Source organism: Cavia porcellus, unplaced genomic scaffold (assembly GCF_034190915.1).
Source record: "Cavia porcellus strain 051 isolate PalLab524CR breed Dunkin Hartley unplaced genomic scaffold, mCavPor4.1 scaffold_16, whole genome shotgun sequence".
Lineage (NCBI taxonomy): Eukaryota > Metazoa > Chordata > Mammalia > Rodentia > Caviidae > Cavia > Cavia porcellus.
In genome coordinates, this window is record NW_026947499.1 from 24,659,827 (window position 1) to 24,680,547 (window position 20,721).

A 20,721-nucleotide genomic window follows, 5' to 3' on the forward strand; every position below is an offset into this window, starting at 1 on the left:
TGGTGTCAGGGTATTAGTGCCAAGGTGGCATGAGAATTGAAGAAACAGGAGCCCACTAAATCACTCAGGGCTTACAGCACACCAACATCAGGGTTCATGCCATGGATTCTTAGAATCACTAACAACTCTAACCTATCTTATTACAGATTTACCTGGAATTTTAGTAGCTAATTTCTCTTGCTAGGACAATGATCATAAATATAGTCTAGGGCTGGAGATTTAGCTCAGTGGTACAAGTTCCTGCCTGGCAAGTGTGAGGTTGTGGGTTTGATCCCCAGTACCAATAAATAAATATATATACACATAGATACATACAGTCTATTTTAACTGGGTGTAGTGCTGCACTCCTATAATCTCAGCTCTTGGGAGGTTGAGGTAGGAGGATCATCACAAGTTTGATGCCAGCCTGAGCTTCATCGTGAGTTCAAGGCCACCCTGCACTACAAATCAAGACCCTGTCTCACAAAAAAGAAAGAAAGAAAACAAAAAACCTAAATAACCTAAATAAATAAATATAATCTATCTTATGCCATATCTCATTTTTGGTAGAAAGCCTCCAATGAGCTTACTCTACTTGACTCCAATGAGGACTCTGAAGGATGCATTCCACACTCCTGTCAGATGGTGCTGGGCTCACTGGCAGAGGTATAACTAGGAATTAGGTGAGAAGCAGAGGTGGAATGTCTTTTTATTAGTGGGCAGAATAAATTCTCTCCAGGGTCGAGGCATGTTGGAAGAATAAGCAGCAATGGTTCAATTAATCACTCAACAATCACTGAATATTCATCTCCCTGGTGCCCAGGACAGGACTGTCTCAGTGTGGGCTCACCCTGCTCACAACTGCTCCACACTGAGCCCAAGCCCAGACAGCCTTTAGGGAGTAATGGAATAGACGAGACGATAAACTCAGACTCTCATAGCCGAGACCCTGTGTTCTGTGTTTGCTGCACTAGAAGACAAAAGGGGTGAGCCCAGAACAGGGAAGCTCTCATGGGAAATAAGCACACCTGGCAACTCCTCCCTTCTGTGATCAGAAGCTGACAGATGGGACCACAGATCTGCAAAGCTTACCGTTACACAGTAGGTGTGGATCTTGAGTGAGAGACACCAGCCTTAAAAGCACCCCAATTGGCCCATTTCCATGCTAGGGTTATTTATCTAAGGAGTACACCACCAAAACAGAGGATCTTTAGACAGACCTGACTGGACAAGAAGCCATAACCTTTCCCAGCCCAACAGTAACACAAGATGGAAAGGACAACCAGTCCTGCAGGCTGTGACATGCTCTTCAGCATGAAGCAGGCAGCCTTTTGGGCCCTGAAGGCTGGCCTGGCCCCACAGAATGGATGCCTGTTCTCAGTCAAAGCATGCTGCAGCGTGCCCGGGGACAGAGACAGGCAAGCTCATGCATGGGTTAGTATCACAGGGGGCAGGCCCATCACCACAGACAGAGTACCTGGGAATAACCTACTTTGAGGACTCAAATGCAGATAGGTCTTCTGCCTTGGGCTTGAGGCTAAACCAGCAAAATAAAATGAAGAAAAACAAAAACACACCCTGTGATATCAACATTGCCATATGTGCCATTTGCAAAATGCTCAGACAGGCCTGAAATTGTGATGAGTGACTTGTTTGTTTTTTATGACTTGAAACTATGTCTCCAGTTTTTAACAATAGGCTCCTGCGCCATAGCTGCAGTGGCAAAGAGAAGGCTGCTCCTGCTTCCCAGGTGACGAGGGGCAGGGGTAGGGCAGCTGAAATAGCTCCCTTAATGGCTGACCAGCTCACTGGCCCAGTCTTTGTTTCATCCCTTTGTTCAATGATGGAGGCCTCTATAACTCCCCTTTTGCTGATGAGTAACTCTGTTTTGGAAGGGAAACTACAAACTCCACTTCTCCTGGAAGTGACAGAAGCCAGAGGTACAAAGAACACAGAATATGGGAATGCCTTTCCTTCTAAATTATCCTATTAAAAGGAATTCTCCATTTACTGCCAATTGCCATTAGAGCCAAGAAAAAAACATGGGGGTTCCCTATCATACTCATCAGAAACGGGCAATGGGGCACAGATTTCTTGGGATTTCCAGTTATAGGGTAGCCACTGAAAAGAGATAGTCCTTAAACTAGGAGCCCATCTTAAAGACTAATGTAAAGGGCAAAGACTGAACCATAGAGATCTTTGAACTCAACCTAAATAACACCTCTTTTATAGGTGTACCCTGGCCCCTGGCTATCAGCTAAAAGCAGAGCTTTGGTTGGCCAGAAAGGACCTTTCTACTTTCCCCAAATAAGATACTTACACTCTCGGGCTAATCATTAACTGCTTAGTCTTTAAAACACCAACAGATTTAAACATCAGGAGGGAAAGGTAGGATATCATGAGCCTCATAAATGAAGACTCAGTTTTTAAAAACATTAAGGCTCCCCCAGACACTTCCTCTGATGTATGAAAAAACTAGAAACTTAAAATATGATTTCTCAATCAAGAACCAGATTTATAGTCTTTGCCACTTAAAAACACTAAAAGAAGCTGGGTGTAGGGGGTGTAATCTGGATTATAGGGCACATCTATAATCCAGATACTTCTGGTGATGGTGACACTGTGAGGCGAGAGGATCCCAAGTTCAAGGCCAGCCTAGATGGCTTTCTCAAAGTAAAATTTAAAAAATGGATAGAAAATCCTGGACTCAGGAAGCTGAGGCAGGAGTGAGTTCAAGGCCAGCCTGAGCTTCATGGAGAACTTATGGCCAGTGTGGGCTAGATGAAACCTTGTATGAGACCTTTTTATAATAAATAACTACATAAATTTTTTAAAAAGGGCTGGGGATGTAGCCTAATACGTGTGAGGTCTTAGATTCAATCCCCATTATTGGAAAAAAAAAAAAAAGGAAAACCAAAACGAACAAACAAAAACAAAGCAAACCACCAAAAGACTAGAGGGGACTCCACTGTCTGCAGCCTCGTCTTCATTATGCCTTCATGTCAAGCAAGGCAGCTCCCTGGGCGTAACTCCCTTTGGCTTAAATGACAGAACTGCTTTGGTGCTCAATGATGGATCAAAAACCGTGCTCTAGCAGGGATTCATCTCATCAGAGCTTTTAACACAAACTCCACTTCCATCAAGCCAATGGGCTCATGGTCACTGGCAGATTAAATTTCCTTTCTGGCAGGAGTTGAAAAATTTCCCCAACTAAGTACATGTAAAAAATGACAACAGTCTAATGATTCGGCTCCTGAGGAAACCAGATGCCAACCTCACATTTCATTAATGAATGTCTTGATCAGCAAAAGCCAAGAGACTCTGAATACCTTTTTAATCGTATTGTGCTTGCTGCTGGTGCCGCCCCTGTCCGAGTTCTCGTTGTGCAGAATGTCCAAAGCTGTCTCCCGCTCTTTCAGTTTCAAGGCCTCGATTTCTGTCTTCAGCTCATTGAGCTGCTCCTGTAGGTGCTTGCTCTTCTCCATGTATTCCACTCTATGGCAAGAGGACACCATGCATCAGGCCTCACGCAAGCACCGAGGCATGGTTAAGATGCTCTGTAACCCATGTGAGCTCAGTATAGGTGCCAGTGGCTGAGACTCGGGGTTCACACCTCAAATTGGCCATTCATGGGCTCTGGGAACTTGGGATGGTCACCTAACTGCTAGGAATCTCTTTTCTGACTGGTAAAATTAGGATAACAATCACAGGATTATGGTCAGGACTAAAGAAAGTATAAGAAAGTCCTCTGTAAAATCTCAGAATGCTCAACAAATACCACGTCATATAGTGGTACCTTTAGTTCTGTACAAAACAGCACATGGAATGAGCCTCCTGCGAAATAAATACCTGTTGCTTATAAGCCACTCAGCTTCTGGTATTTTGCTATAGCATTCTAAATACACTAGAACAATAAGAAAATATAAACTGCAATGAAGGAGGAACAGGCTCAGGCCTCACAGTGATCTCAACCACATACATATGCATGTCTGGACAAAGATGACAGGACCTTAGCAGATACTACCATCAGTGGCTCTAGGCCACTAGCTTCTTATCTATGCCCTCAGTATGAAGGCCTGAAGAGAAGTACAGCCAGTCTTGTGGTGGCCTAGGCTGGACTCCATGGAGGCACTTTCCTAGAGGGTTATCCTGAGGTAACCACACCCCTAGTCTGCATTTGACTCCTAGTCTGCATTTTGTCAGTTGTGTGATGCTGAGTGAGTTCATTAAACTAAGCCTGTGTTCTCATTTATAAAACAGAAACACTAATGCTAGGCATGGTGGTGCTTGCCTGTGATCCTAGCACTCTGGAAGGCTGAGGTAGGAGAATCCCCCAGTTTGAGCCCAACCTGGGCAACTTAGTGACTTAGGGAGACCCTGTCTCAACATAGAAAAAATAAAAGAGACTGATGTAGCTCAGTATGAAGTCCCTTAGTTCAATCTGCAGTACAGTGGAGTGGGAAAGGAACACTAGAACTTATCTTTGATGTCAGTGTGATGTTTGTTACTAAGAATTAAATGAGATAAAAGCCAAAAAACTAACAAAAACAGTCCATGCTGGCTACTGTGATTGTTTTCTGCCAAATGTGGCATCATTAATCAGTTCACCTCAGGTTCTGAGAATGGGATCTTGCTTAATCTTCCTCTGCAGTAGAACTCTCTCCATTTCTGGTTACATTTCCACTGACCATATAGGCAGCCTAGGCCAACCTGGGGCTCTGCTGAGAGCTGTCCGATACAGCAGATACTCCACCTGGCCACATGCTTTCCTCATCCTCAAGCCCTAGTTTCTTCTGTCTCACCTTTGTTCTAGACACAGGAAGCACCACAGATCCCAGCTATCAGAGAATATGATTAGGAAACTACAGGTTAGTACATGGCAATAGCAGTGTGACTGACTGGGAGGCCCCTGACAACCCTGCTCCATTCTTCAGAGTTCTGAGCCACTATAAACTCCAGGCCACCAACTGAATGTCATTTTATCCGACAGCACTGACTGCTCAGCTGTTGTCTTTAATTTCTATTTAGGAAACTCGTCCTTCAGTGGGTGATAACTGAGCAAACCTTTATGGGAGCTAGTGACAGGCCTCTGTTGTGACCTGTGTCCCTAGACTCAGATCCATTCACTCATGTTCCCAGCTGCCCCGAGCAGGCCACAGAGGACTACATACTTTTCTTTCTCTATTTCCATGGAAAGTCGCTTCATATCAGTATCCTTGAAGTCGAAAGACAGGCTGTCACCAATGAGGTTGAAGCTTGGTATGTCAGGAGGCATTGGCGCTGGGATTGGGTTCACAGGCTATCAGTGAGAAAGCTCAGAATTAGGAAATTTGGGTTTTATAAGAACATGCCCCCCACATTCAATGAGGTCTAGGTAAAAAGTCCCAAAAAAGGGAACAATAAAACTTATCTTTGATGTCAGTGTAGTATTTATTATTTATTAGAAATGAAACGAGATAAAAGCTTAAAAGCCCCAACATATAGGTAGCCCAGTGTGTAGTAGTTACTGTGATCGAACCAAAATCCAATCAAATTACTTGTCTTCCTACAAATTTAATCTTTTGCACACTCAGTCAAATCAAACATAAACTCCCATTCACTTTTTCGTTTAGCAAATTCCCATTTCCTGCAGTAGGAGCTGGGGATACAGACAACAAGGCAGGGTCTCTGGCTCTGAGCAATTGAAAGCCTTGTCCAGGAAACAGATGCATTCACAAATCTTCACAGTTAAAAAAGGCAAACACTGGAGCCAGGAAGCAAACAGGCCAAGGAAGATAGAGGGGACACACTAGAAGAGATGCTGCTTCTGCTACAATCAGACAACGTGCCAGGTGAGAAAGGTGCCAGATGAGAAGAACGGTTGCAAGCTGCACCAAGTGTCCAGCAAGAGTGCTGGCCATCTGCAGCTCCTGTGTGGGCAGGTGGGCAGGAGACTGGTTCTGGACCAGCAAGAGTCAACCAGCATGCTAAGGGACTCAAATTTGGAAGACAGGGCCCAGAATGAAGTAACACAAATGAAGCACTAGATTTATTTTGGGATTTTCTCATCCAAGAACAAAAGGTCATCTAAAATATGGCCCTAATTTACCTCCCTGGTTTCTTTTATTATTTGCCCTACAAAGTCCTAAGTGGTATTTAGTATTCTTTGAGCTGTGGTGCTTTTCCATCTCTTAAGCTCTGTGCCTTTCAAGACCCTTCTCAGACCCTTTGATCTCTCACCAAAGCCTTCAGATCCTTCTCAGACAGAAGGCCACCCTTTCTTTCACTGGCCCCTAAGACCGTGTTCATGGCTCAGTAGTGCCTCTTTTCCATAACTCTACATAGTAAAGACTCTTTGGTTGTATCTTTTTTCCACAGTCTGTGAGCTTCCTGAGGGCTGCATTTGCCTCTTTTTCATCCTTGGCTTCTTTACTAAGTCTAAGGTGAGTCTGGGAAGCAGTGGGGCCTCAGAACTCTCATATGAGATGGTAAGGCCTGAAGCAGGTGTCTGAAGTGATGCTGAGTAGGCGCTTCTGGAGTCCTACAATTTTTTCTTTCTGATCAAGGGCTGAGTACATGGACATGTTTTGTCTGTGAAAATTCAGCAAGCATACAGTTGTAATTTGGGCACTTCCCTGTATATATGTTACACTTCATAAAAACTTCCAGAAAGGATGAGTATTGGCTGCTGCACCACTGGTAGAGCAGAAACAACGTCTTTCAAGGGAATCAAAATGGAGCATCTGACACCATGGTTCTATTTGTGATAATCTCTACCGATATGGACACAATGTATGTGCAAAGATTTGCATTCAGGGATATTCAGTGTGGTTATGTTCAAAACTATAAAAGAAAACAGACTAAATGTTCAAATGTAAGGGACTGGTTAGATGCATTACAATCTAGCCAAAAGACCAAATGTGGTTAAAAACTGGTATTGATGATCTCCAGAATTTGTTGCTAAGAAGACCAAAGTTAGAGCAGTGTATAAAGTTTGTACCAATGTGTGTTTTAAATGTACACACACAAATCTCAGGTATACAGTCCAACCGAGCCCTCAGATGACTCCATTCCCAGCCCTCACCTCTCTGCAAGCACCTGAAAGATTCCAAGCAAGGACATCAGCTCAATCAACCCACCACGCTGTGAGTAACAATAAACGCTTTTTGGGAGCCACACATTTGACTTGGAGTGCTCTGTTACCCAGTAACTGATAACCATGATACGTAGCATAGCAAACCGTTGACATTTCTCTAGCTAATACCTTGGGTAGCTTATCCCTGCTGTGTGAATATGCCACATGTATGAAAGTGCAGTGTGCGTGTCCATGTGCACGAATGTGTAGTATCTGCCTGTGCTGTGTGTATGAATAGCATGTATTTGCGCTGTAGGGTACATCCAAGCCCTTGCCTAGAAGAACATCTGTCATCTCTTCTCTGCCTGACTAGTCCCTGCTCTCCCTTCAGGAGTCAGCTCAGGTGCCATTCTAGCCCCTCCTAACCCCAGGCTTGGCCATGTTTTAGGCACCTGTGCACACCTGCCTGGATATAAATTTTCAACGGTGTGGTTTTAAGTGGACAAAACATTTGCATAGTGGAATGGAAAGGAAGCAGTTTCTGTTTGTTTTGTGATCCCATTTACTAAAAGTCTGTCTCACTGTCCAAAAACTGAGGCTGAAATCAGGTTCTTGTACAGCAATAATTCACTTTGAGGAAGAACAGTCAATTCCTTCTCAGAAATATAATTATGGAAGATAGCAGAAGTATCTGATACTACTTCTACTGATGGTAGAAAATTATATTCACCTAAGCATTAGAGAGCAAATTCTTTTGAGGATAATTTGAGACTATATTATTTAGTATAAGAAAAACATTTGAACTCAGGCAGGCAGCTTATTCACCCGCCCTCTTGGTAAGCGCCTGTGACACGGGCCAGAAGAAGAAGAGAGCTCTCGAGATGCAGCCATGGAGGGACTCAGGCAGCTTCTTCACCCGCCCTCTTGGTAAGCGTCTGCAACGCGGGCCAGGAGAACAGAGCTCCAGAGATCTGGATATGGAGGACTCAGGCAGCTTATTCACCCGCCCTCTTGCTAAGCGCCTGCAGTGCGGACCAGGAGAATCAACTCTTCAGATTCGGCCATGGAGGGACTCAGGCAGCTTATTCACCTGCCCTCTTGTTAAACACCTGCAGCTTGGGCCTGGAGGAGAACCATTACCTGTAAGCTACTGCCACACAGGCTGAAAATCAAGCACCCTTCTCCTGCCTGCCCCCTTCCCCCTAGCTACTGGGGATAGATTTTTCAACATCTCCTGGGAGGATGACCATGTGCAGTATAGCAAATATGGGGGATTTCCTTCTATCTGCTGTTTGAAGGCATAGGTTGTTTTCACTGTTTTGTTATGTTTCTTTTGCTCTATTCAGTATTCTCAATTGGTTTTATAATGTTCTATTTTTGGTTTGATTTTACAATACCTAATTGACTGGACAACTATTGTTAAGTCAAAGAGATATACCATAGTACTTATTACTACTATCCCAGTATCCTACTGTGAAATCCTGTACCAATTTCACTGCATTGTCTCAATTGGCTTTGTTCTGTCTTGTGCTGTTGCATTTTTACTACTTAAAAAAGAAAAACATTTGAGAATTGGAAAAGGCCCTGCTACCTGTTATCTAGGTAATCAGAGAGGTAACTGACTAATCTAAAGCTAACAGGTGACCATGGATGTTTTGCCCAGTGCCTGGCCTCAGGCAGACTCTATACCATTGGCTGTGCCATGCTTTGCTGAAACTGTCACTCTGAAGATGAACAGAAGGGCTGGGAGGGACAGGAAGTTACCAGATCTAAAGAGCCACAGGCTGGCAGCCCCTGCCCAGGCTCACCAGGTATGTGGGCTTGGTGGCAATTTCCAGCAGCTTCTGCTTGGCTCTTCGCTCTGCTTCGCGGGCTTCTTGCAGGTCCTGCTTCAACTGATCTGCCTCCTTCGCCCTGCAAAGAAAGGAGATGTCAGTTTCATAGAAGAAGATGGGTAGAGAGAAGTGATTCCCACTCCTGCACCATCCCAAGAGAGGAGGGAACTGAGTTTATCTCAATGATGGCTCCTGACAATGCAGACAAGGACAGTGGGGCAGAAACATTTACAGGAAGTCAGAACTACCAAAGCAAGAGCAATATTCCTAGGCATTATTTTATTTCAATTGGAAAATTTAAACTGGAAGACTAGGGAAACTGGTAGAGCAAGAGCCAAACAAGAGGGGCTGGAGATTTAGCTTAGCGGTATAAGCACCTGCCTTGCAAGCAGGCAGTCATGAGTTCGATCCCCGGTACCAATAAAAAGGAAAAAGACAAAAAAAAAAAAAAAAAAAAAAAAAAAGAGCCAAACAAGAAATCGTGTAAGCTGTAGTGCATGGTGGTAGACACCTGTAGTCCCAGATCCTCAGAAGGCTGAGGCAGAAAGATCATTTGAACCCCAAAATTTGAGGCCAGCCTAAGCAACACATCAAGATGCTATTTCAAAAAATACAAAGCATCTGCAATAGGTGATGGTGGTGGTAGGGGGGAATGCTCTTGTTTTATTTCTGGATAAAAGTGGGCTGAACAGAGGAAAGTGCTGGTCATCAAGTCTTATACTGGGCCACAGAAGCCAGAATATAAAAGAACTGGTTCTTTACAACTCCCAAGTAAAACACCCTCAGACCAAGGGCCTACTAAGGCAGAAAGATAAACCTTACCATTGAGAGCAAATCAGATCCTTGCCCTATGGGACATGAATTGAGAACAGCATGTAAGGCCTAGCACATGAGCACCTGGCCCAATGTTTATCACTCACAGCAGATGCGACCGACACACAGAGAAAAAGGGGCCTGGATGGGGCAGGCATCAAGGAAACCATAGTCTCAGAATGACAAGCAAAGAATGGTGAGGAAACTATAGTGAATCACCTTAGTTGCCAGAAGCCAAATTTGAGTGTTCTAAATCAATAGAACCAGATGCTGTGGAGAATGTGCCAGTGTTTATCTGAAGGCTGCAGTACCAGTACGATCCAGAGTCTAGAACAGTCTGAAAAGTACAGACAACAGATCTGTACTTCAGCCTGGTCATGAGCTGGGACATCCTGGTCATAAGGAGGACCACAGCTTCTTCCCTCATCTGCCACGAAGGCTGCAGGCACCTAATTAGTATTACATGTAAAGAATTGCTGTTTTTTCACATCCCCTCCAAATTTAAAAAAAAAGGGAAAGAACCGTACCTTTTTAAAGTGCAAAAGAACCTCTTTGTATCTCCTTAGCTAAAATCAGTTTGTAGACATGCTTAGCAGCTGGCTATGCATAGCTGGCTATGGGAAGGATGGGGTCTCAGCAGAGAGGCCAGAGAACTGCACTCTGTGCCCTTCCAACAATTCTAGTTACAAGGACCAGGCATGAAAAGGAGCCTCCCCAGCCCGGATCATGGGGAAGCAGCTTAATGATGGTTGTGTCCTGCTCTGCTTCAGGGCAAAGTTTGGACTAAGCAGCTCTTTTCCGGGCTCTTTATAGGTTTCCTGTGCCCAGGGCACCCCCTCACCTTCTCTCCGACTCCTCAGCCATCTTCAGTGCCAGCACCTCTGCCTCCAGCACCTTCTGCTCCATTAAACGCTTCTCCTCCTCTGTCCGAATGGCTGTGGCCTTGATGCGCTGCATTTCCTGCTCAGCCTCTGCGGCCTTCTGTGCCAAGAGCTTGGCCTCCTCCTCAGTGATCTGGGCCTTTTCTGCCAAGAGGTCAGCCGTCTCCTCTGACCGCATCTGGAGGGAAGCATGCTCTTAGCTGTGCCCATTTCCCACCCAGATCTGGACTCAGAGAAGCAGCTCAGCAAGCAGTAGCCTCAGACTCCTTGGGCTTTGGCACTAAGCATCACGTTAGGGGACCTCTAGCAACAGATGACAAGTCACATCCCCCTACTATTCATAAGGATCATTAAGGCTTCACCCATGGGGATTAAGAAAGAGCATTCTTTGAGTACCCACTTTAGCTGAGGCATATGTTTTATGAGGCAGAAAAACAACATAAACTGTCTTCTCCTTAAATCGGTGATTCAAAATCAGAAAAGGTTTTGTCACTCCAGGAAACATGTGGCAATGGCTGGCAACATTCTGAATGTCACAGAGGATGAGGTGATGTTACTGGCATCTAGCAGGCAGAGACCAGGGATACTGCAAACCATCCTTCGATACAGAAGAAAGCTCCAGATGATCAGCCCCAGATATCAGCAATACTGAGGCAACCCCAAGGTCAAAGTAGAGTTTGGCTGTACACACACCCAACCTAAGTCTGCTTCTGTCAGCACAGATGTTTTGTGGTGCTGGGGATGAAACCCAGGGCCTCACACATAGTAGACAAGCACTCTACCACTGAGCTACATCCCTAGCTCTAGCACTTAACATTTTTTTGTGAATGATTCTGCAGACTGAAGTTGGGGTGCTCTACCACCAACTAAACTACTTTCCCAACTGGTTTTTTATTTTGAGACAAGGTCTCACCAAGTTGCCCAGGCTGGCCTTGCACTTGTGATCTACCTGCCTCAAGGTCCAACTGAAATAAAGCAAATCTCAGCAAATGCTGCTGATTCACAGAAGTCCCCACATAACCTCCTGGGACGCTGACTACACAGAAATCACCAGTGCTTCGTTGGCCATTGTTGCTTCTTCTTTCATCTGTAGCAGCCTCCTCTCCAGCTCATCTCTCGAGCGCTCAGCCTCCTCCCGCATCTGCTTCTCTCGAGCAAGGCGCTGCCGTTCCATCTGGGGGTGAACAAGAGCAGTACCGACTCAGTTCTCCTAAGATCCCCAAAAACCCAGTGTGCAGAGCTTCCTCTCACAGGGCCCTTCTCTTTCCTTTACTTTTGGCAGCCTGGGTCATTCTTGTTGCCCACGACCCTTTGTCCTTCTAACCTATCTCAGAGAGAGTGGGAAGCTGTGCTCCTTGGAAAAAATTCCAGTAGTGAATAAACAAGTGAACAAAGAACAGAACACCAAGTTCAGCATCCACCTGGACAGAAGAGAACATTCCCACACAAGGTATATGGCAACAGTGACCTTGTAATGCCCCTCTTGTTGGGAAATCTCATGCAGCTTTGCCCTGTAGCTGGTGGATCACAATGCAGATTCTTCCTCCCTGAGATGCAGGGCATAGGCACCTCTCTCATCTGGAAAGATGAGCTGCCTCATCATTTCTAATCCCACAGACCCTTCACACGTCTTTCATCTCAACCACAACAGCTCCACTCCTGCCTCTGCCCCTGAGAGAAGATGGAACTGCATGTGATGCATCAATGGCTCCCACAGTTTTTCACAGGGGGGAGGCTGCAGCACCATAGCACAGCCTCCCAGGGCCCCACGCAGAGCCAGGCAGGAAACACAGCCCCCATCCTTAAGGCAACAGTACAAAGCCACGCTGCCATGTCCCTGCTGTCTCCCCTGCCTTCTGGATCACTGTGTTAATTAGGCCACCTGCCGGGCTTAATAAGGGGAACATGACTAGGACAGCACTAGTCTCTGTGATCCCAGGGTACTAACTGAGTTCAGAAAGCAGAAGCCACAAGTGACCATTACACTATTTTCTGCCTTTAGTAATGAAAGCACATTTAATTACTTCTTTTCTGCTTTAATCGTAACCCAAACTCTAGTAGATTTCTAAGACTACTTTTTCTAAATACAAAGCCAAAAAAAAAAAATATGCATCAGAACATTAAAGAACAATGCACAGACAAGCAATAAAATACTGTAAATTCTCTGCTTTTCCTGCAGGTCAATGAAATGCTCGGTCAATTTGCTTCCTAATTTCCATTATATTATTTCCATCTCTATTATTCACCTCTTGAAAAAAAGCCCCAGGCAGCCCCCTTCAGTTCCCAGTGCTATACTTTCTGAGATCTGACCCCAATAATAAAGGCTTTTATATCTGTGAAGCAGTTTATTGCCTACAACAAGAATGACCCATGTTTCAGGCACAATAGGTCTTCTGATTTGAGACAAAAAGGTATTATTAGTGCCACTTGATAGATGAGAAAACTGAGTCGCATACTTAGTGTCAGATCTAGCTAAGTGGTCACTGTGCTACTGGGCCATGAAGTCCCTGACCTCTATTTGCTCACATGCCATAGGCATTGCCTCTATAGGGCAAGCTGAGTGCAGGCTTGGGGAGCTTTCAGCTATTCTTTACCAAGACCCAGAGGCCTGCATGCTTCTTGACAATTTTAGATCTCTCAGTTCTAAGCTTTGCCATACTAAGAAAGAGGTCAAAGAGAGCTCTTCTTGAAGTTGCCACTATGACCCCATACTGGTTCACTTAGCGTTTCTGTTTCCAATAAAACCAATCCCATCATCCCAAAGCACCCAAAGAGCACATCCACTGTCCCAGAAAACAAAGAGACGGAGAGCTGATGGCTGACCAGATCAAACTGGGCATTTCACTCTAAATGCCAGGGCTGGAAGTCAGCCTCTACAGGGTACCCAAATCAGGCAGAGCATACAAACTAATTATTACACCTCTGAGCTTGCAAGTCTTAAGGGCAGCTTGCCATTACTCCATCTAGCAGTTCATCCAAAAACACAATTGATATTCCCAGCAGCGAGGTCCAAATTAGGTGTGTGGATTTTGGTGAGTAAAGCAGGTCTATGAGTAGAAAACAATGATGTAGCTCTTCCAGTCAGCTGACAGGTGCTCCAGGCACCTCCCACAGCAGGTGGTGCGTGCCCAGCCTGACCCGCAGTGAGGAAGAGTGGCCTGAGTCTAATTAGCATTCCAGCAGCGAGCCATGCCTGAAATGCCGCCATCTATTCCATCACCATCTAATTAGAAAAGGAAAAGGCCGGGTAAAGGAGGCATGCAAAAAGAAAGATAGCTAAGTGTATGGAAAGACGAAAGCATACTTGGTCACCACATTTCAAACTTGTGTTAATCACACTTAACTTCATTTAAGTGTACACATAACTAGAGATGTTTCTTTTAGATATGTAATTAAAATTTATTGCTCATTTTCAGAGTTAATATCCCACCAGCTGGATATCAGCTAGTAAAGATCCAACAGGATAAAGTAACAGTAGGGATGGCCATGACAAAATGACTCCTACTAGCCCACAACCACTCTTCCTTCCTAGGCCACAACTGACCAAGCAGGCAGGGGACATCATCAGCCAAAACGAGGTACTGCTTACCTGTTTTCTAGCCTTTTCCTCCCTGGCCTGCGCTTTCATCTGCTGAACTTCCAAAGAATCAGCTTTCCTTCTCCTCATAAATAGGTCATGGTTCCCAATACAAAGCTGGAGAATCTGTGACCACAGAAGCAGGAGAAATGTTAAACTCACAAATATGCTTTGCTGCTTCTTAGTCCAATCCATGCTACAGCATCTTGGCCTCTTTTGGGTAGCAGTAAAGCTGACGAAGGAACAGGAGTAAAATACCAAAACCCTACTGACAGCCTCTAATGCTCTGAGCTCAGGAGACATGCAAAATGAAGATAAGCTGGGAAGTAAAAGTCACTTGTGAAGAGAGGAATAGAAGACATTTTATCATGTCTTCCAGATGCATCATACTCTCTTAAGTCAAGATGTGGCTCTGTAGATCAAGGAGAACAGGGAAGCTCATTTAGTAATGTAGGTTAGAAAAAAGTAAGTTGGATCCCTTTCTCACACCATACACAAAAATGGACTCCAGAATTAAAGACTTTAATACAAAGATGAAACTCTTGAAACTTTTATTAGCAAATATAGAAGAGTATCTTTATAATCATAGGAAAAGGAAAGATACCAAGACACAAAAAGTACAAATGGTTTAAGAAGACTTTTATATTTGTTCACATTAAAATTTTTAAAATGTACGCTTCTCATAAATTATAAAAGGAAAAACAAACTGTACATTGGGAGAAGATATAACCAATAAAGAAAAAAATTAAAAATGCAAGAGGATAACAGCCAAAAGACATGACACAAGTATTAAACAGACAGGAAATAAGATTGGCCAATAAGTGTATTTAAAGATGGTCAGACTGTCAGATCGAATTGCTCAGGGCTTTAACCCCAGCTCTTCAGGAGGTTTAGGCACAAGGGCCGTAAGTTCAAGTCTCAAATGGGCAATATTACACTCCGCATCTCAAGATTAAAAAAAAAGCCTGGGAACGTAGCTCAATGTGAGACCCTGGGTTTAATCACCAGTAGTAAAATTTAAGAAAAAAAGGATGTTCAATTTCATTAGTCATAAAAATGTAAATTAATATGACAAGAAGGGCGGAGGCTGTAGCTCAATGGTAGAAGATTTTCCTGGGATGCATGAAGCCTTGGATTCAGTTCCCAACATGGGGGAAAGAATTTAGGTTTGAGTCTATAGTTTAAGCAGTAACACATGAGTTACAGCAATAATATATCACTTTGAAGCCAGGCATGGCGGTGTACACCTAAAATCCCAGCTTCTCGGGAAACTAAGAATGATAAATTTGAGGCCCACCTTGTGTACACCTGCAGTCTCAGTACTCTGGGAGGCTGAAGCAGGAGGATTACAACTTGGAGTCCAGCATAGGTTTAGCAAGACCCAGTTTCAAGGTAAAAAACTAAAAAAGGGCTGAGGATATAGCTCAGTGTGAAGGACCTCAGTTCAATCCACAGTACAAATAGACAGGACATGGAATTTTGCTCAGCAAGTGTGAGTCCCTGGGTTTAGTCCTTGGCAACAAAAACTAAATAAAAATAAAAAAGAAAAATAAACAAACCAAAAAGAAAAGAAAAGAGGAAAAAATGCAAACAATAACAACAAATCCAGATAGATAAATAGGGCGAGGGGTGTAGCTCAGTGGTCGAGCACCTGACTATCACATGCAAGGCCTTGGTTCAATCCCCAATACGACAAGAAGAGAAAAGGAAAAAGATGTCACTTTGATATTCTTTAAAAAGCCAGCACTCAATTTTTCAGAAAAGCTATACTTATCACTAATGAAACGCAGAATCTCAACTTACCAGCTTATTAACTCGAAGCTTTGAGGAGTTAAATTTGAAGACATCAATTTTCTTATCCAGTGGCTTAATAGTAAACTGAAAGAAGAAAGCAGAAAATGGTTTCACTGTGACAACCTACACTGCTATCACTAAGTGGGAAATTCCACAACAGCAGCAACCACGGGGGGGGGCACACACAGGCTAAGAGTGCCTCGTCCTGGCTCCCTGCTGCCCAAGCACAAAGTCTATGAATTAGGAGTGTCTGAGGGCACCGGGTCTGAGGCTGTAGAGGTTTAGGATCCTAAACTGTCTTGGGTAGCTGTAAGGAAGGAATGTGTGCTAACTTGAAATCAGAACCTATGATGGGTCTATCCTTGCAGCCAGCACTTGGAGGGCCACACAGTCTAAGAAAGTACAGCTCCTGCCTTCAAGAAGCTCATAATCTCATAAGAACTAGACTAACAATAGTCAGTCTGGGATACAGCTCAGCAGCATAAACACCTGCCTGGCAAGTGGCCTGAGTTCAATTCCCAGTACCAAAAAAAAAAAAGAATAGACTAACAATAGTCAAGTACTCACAAAATGAAACAATACATTACTGTCTTACTGGTGGTACACAACACAAATGTCAATCATAAATGTTTAGAGTAGACCCAGCACAAGTAGAAGGGGACTAGAGCTGGTGTTAGATGAGTATGACAAGGGATGAGTACAGCTCAGTGGTGAAGTGCTTGCTCACATGCCTAGAGCCTTGGGTTCCATTCCTAGCACTGCAAAAGCAAGAGAGGGTGAAGGAAAGACCATGACAGCACAGTTAAAATGCAGGAGGGCATTCTAGAGTGGGCAAGCAGTAGCAATCAGGTAGAGATCGGGAAAGGGGCAGAGCTTGTGTGCGCATGCATGTGTGTGTGTTTGATGTTATTAGCTTTTTGGTGCTAATGATACAGATTGGGAGGAGACAAGCGTGGGCCAAGGGGTGACAGTGAGGAGTAAAAGACAAGAGTTTAGATTTAATATGACAGAATATAAGCAGTGGCTACAGTCTCTAATCGTGGGATGATTTGATAAAAACTGTTAATAGTATGAATAAAACATAAATAAAAATGGGTTGCTGTAGAAGAGAAAAACATCCTGAAATCAAAGTGCAGAGAAAGATGAACGACAGAGACAGAATGGGAACTCAGCAGGAGAAGCCAGGGCCAGACTCCTAGCAGGAAAGCCTAGAAAGAAGAAACGTGATCACCACTCTGCCACTACTGAGGGGACCTAACAGAACATGCAGTCCAAGACAGATCCTAGAGTGCACTTAAAAAGAAGGCATCCTAGTGATGTGGAAGAGGGTAAGGAAGTAATCAAGATATGCATGTGTCAATTCCCCCAAATGATGTAATTATGATGTGTGGCAAATATTTTTTGTGATATTAAAAAAAAGCGAGAGAAGGAAGCATATTGAAACTGGGCATAGTGGTGCACACCTGTGATGCCAGCGCTCTAGGTGGCTTAGGCAAGAAGATTCCAAGTTTGACCCCAGCCCAGGAAACTTAAGTGTCTTAGCAAGACTCTCTCTCAAAATAAAAAATAAAAAGGGCTGCAGATGTAGTTCAGTGAAAAGGCCCTGGATTCAAAACCCAACTTGGGGCAAGATGGGGCAGATCCATTCCTAGGAAAGATTTGCTTAACCATCCCTAAACTCAAAGAAAAAGAATCACTGTACTTGGGATAGCTCAGTGGGGGAGCACATGTTTAGCATGGATAAAGCCTTGAGTCTGATCCTCAGCACCACAACCTCGCCCCTTCAAAACCCAGAATACCAAATAAACAAAATGACAGGCTTAGCAGATATAAATATGTTGAAAAAGATAAACCTTTGGGTATTTCATTCACATGTCAGATTGTCCGACAAGGGATTAGCACACTGAGGACAGAAAACGATCCTTTGTTCAGCTTTTGGCCAAGTTAACTTAGAAGCAGCAGTGCTCTTGTATAGGCTGCTATTTATGAATTTCATGAGCTTATTTCTGGCCTTGCTGTCAAACCCCAGAGCTGTCAGTGGGAAACCACAAGGAGTAGGGAAACCACAGGCTCCGTGCTATGCCAGGACATACACAAAGAATCAATGGATAACTTAAAATAAACTAACACTTCTGTTTTGACAGCACAGCTGTCTTGCATAACTACCAAGACTACTTCCTATTATGCCAAGGCAGTTTGGGGGTCTGCCTTCTGCATGAGTTACTGACATGATAGAAGATGATGGTACCTTGCCCCTGGAGAGAGCAGATTAGAGTTTGTTGTGTCAGGTCATACAAGGGGAGACTTTAATCCTTGGATTCTCTGAAAAATGAGTGTTTGGGGAGCTTTTCATGTGCAGATGTGTGTTGTGCAGTAAACAGACTTTATGAAATTGGGAGATGAAAAACTATCACACTGTGGCCCATCTATAGTCACGCAAGGCTTTAATGCAGGTACTTTATAAAAAGAACTACCTAATGCTTATCTCCTGTGCTACCTACTTTAAAAACTTCTAAGTCAAAATGTTTGGAATTAAGAAGCTCGATTGTCTTTATCAAGAATGGCTGCATAGATCTTAATCATGAACACCAGGGCCTGGTGTTCCTTCCCTTGAGTTTCTATGAAAAAAGGGAAAATAGGAAATCTGTTTAGGGCTTTGAGCCCTACAGGCAACAATATAAGCTATCTTTGTTATTCACTGTCCACTCTGTACATTGAATGTGGTATCAGCAAGGCACTGAGCAGTCTAGATCTGTCTCTCTGTGCCTATTGCTTTGTGTTCTCAGGGTCAAACCTCTGGCCCTCCCAGAAAACCAGGATGGATATCAGCCACCCTTGGTTCCCAGCTCCTCGTATTTCATTTATCAAATGCAAGTCTCTGGATTCCTCTGCATCTCTACTTCCTCATAAATACCATTGCCTTTGCAGTAAGATTCTTACAAGGATTAAATAAAGGGCAAAAGTGCTTGTAAGTGAAAGCATTCTCTCTTCCTCCTCACCATCATCATCCTCTTCCACTGCATTTACTCACCATAGCAGTCAAGTTATTACTTGACTGTAACTTACCCTATGAACTCTAGCACAAAGCCCAGTAATTCCTTTAAAACAAATGCATAAGGGCTAGGGTATAGCTCAGTGGTTAGAGTAATTATCTATTATATGCAAGGCTTAGCACCATTTAAAAAAATAATAAATGAATAAACATAGGACTATGAATTTGGGAAAGTCTTCTTATACAGGGAAATACTTGAATTCTACAAGTGTTGATCTAAATTACTCAAACTCAATTACTTTCAAATTCTTGTGAGCATGTAGTACAATATACTTATTCATTACTGCTGAAAAAGCCACACACACGGGTTTGTGTTTGTGCACATACAAGCGTGTTTTCCCACATGTTCAAGCTGTACATACAAGAAAGCTCGGTAGAGACCACATTTAAAATACAGAGAATTTACTACCAAAAATAGAAAGTCAAGCAGTAAGAAAATGTTCTTTTTGTCTTTTTTATTGTTCTATAGGGTTTACCTCTTGACATGCTAAGCCTTTCAGTTTTTTGTTAGTCAATAGTGGGGCTTAACAATGCACTTTGAAAAAAGGATGCCAATACTGTTCTGTAAATATTTTAAAAATCAACAATCAAAGTCTCAAAGCCTGGGATTTAAGGGACTTTTACAGATAACAAGGAGCTGGCCTGGCTAGGGAAGCTCTAGCTAGGGAGAGAGACGGGAAAAGACCTTTCGCTGGGCCCTTGGGTCCACCAGCAGTATCTGCAGTACACACATGTCCTACCTCCTTGTCGCTGTATGAAATGTTTCTGATTTCATTCCACGGGAAGGAGATCTTGGGGGTCAGCCTGTTCTCAGGGTCATAGATGTGAAGTCCCAGAGCATCTACTCCAAGCAGCAGCTCTGTGCCCTTTTTATTCTGTAGAGTCAATAAAGAGCAGCCACAGTCAGCTTTGGCTGGAGATTTTGTTCAACCGTCCAAAGAGCCTGGCACACAGTTACATCTGACAAATTTCAACAGGTCCCAACAGAAATCACAGCTGTCTTGTGACCTGGGAGGCTTCTAGCTTTCAGAACTGGGACAGGCTGAGGCAAAACTGCACCATTCTTGTAACTTGTGTTGTTACCTGCAAGGGTCACTGGGGACTTCTGTCACTGGCTTGGTGGCTAAAGGAAGGGTAATCTAAGTGTTATTACCTCTAATGAAATAATCAGGTTATCACAGACATAGTTAAATCCTGTAAGTTTAAGCATTTCTAATGTTAAAAGAAAGGTGGTTGGGTGCTGGGGGTGTTGCTTAGTGGTAAACCACTTGTCTAGTGTAGTAAAGACCTTGGGTTTGTTCCCCAACACCTCAACAACAACAACAACAACAAATGAAAGAAAGAAGAAAATTTTAAGTGTGACTAGATGGTCACAGGTTTAGGTTACAATACAGTCTTAATGTAGTTTTACTACATACTTCATACTTCAATATAACTACATACTTCAATATATTAAATATTAACTGCAGCATCTGATAACATGGTCATTCACTGAAAAATTCCTAATTTTCCTGTATGTTTGAAATATTTAATAATTAAACATTGGAAAAATATATCAAAATGAATTTTATACAATTTGAACCTCAGCAAAGCTTTTTAAAACAGTGGTAAGACTACATGTATGCTATGCCTCTGACAGCGTTTCTGGCCAGCAGTCAGGAGTAAGTGCTGTGGACCCCACATCACTAACTCAGCTATAGACCAGGGTCACAGCCTCATGGACAGGTCCTCTGCCA

At 43.6% G+C, this 20,721-nt stretch overlaps 1 protein-coding gene across 4 annotated transcripts in view; it reads right to left on the reverse strand.

The window, feature by feature from the left end:
• Nf2 (NF2, moesin-ezrin-radixin like (MERLIN) tumor suppressor) overlaps window positions 1–20,721 on the reverse strand; it is an 86,629-nt gene that overhangs the window by 12,928 nt on the left and 52,980 nt on the right. Inside the window, exons 8-16 of one of the 4 annotated variants that reach the window (XM_063225974.1) lie at window positions 19,726–19,860; window positions 15,943–16,017; window positions 14,152–14,265; window positions 11,614–11,736; window positions 10,523–10,740; window positions 8,842–8,947; window positions 5,151–5,278; window positions 3,309–3,474; window positions 1,472–1,516 (exon numbers count right to left, since the gene is read on the reverse strand). In XM_063225974.1, coding sequence (XP_063082044.1) covers window positions 1,481–1,516; window positions 3,309–3,474; window positions 5,151–5,278; window positions 8,842–8,947; window positions 10,523–10,740; window positions 11,614–11,736; window positions 14,152–14,265; window positions 15,943–16,017; window positions 19,726–19,860 — 1,101 coding nt within the window. In that variant the 3' untranslated portion in view covers window positions 1,472–1,480. Of the gene's footprint in view, window positions 1–553; window positions 1,517–3,308; window positions 3,475–5,150; window positions 5,279–8,841; window positions 8,948–10,522; window positions 10,741–11,613; window positions 11,737–14,151; window positions 14,266–15,942; window positions 16,018–19,725; window positions 19,861–20,721 lie in introns of those variants that run through there. The other 3 variants (XM_063225975.1, XM_063225976.1, XM_063225973.1) reach the window with 3 other exon arrangements.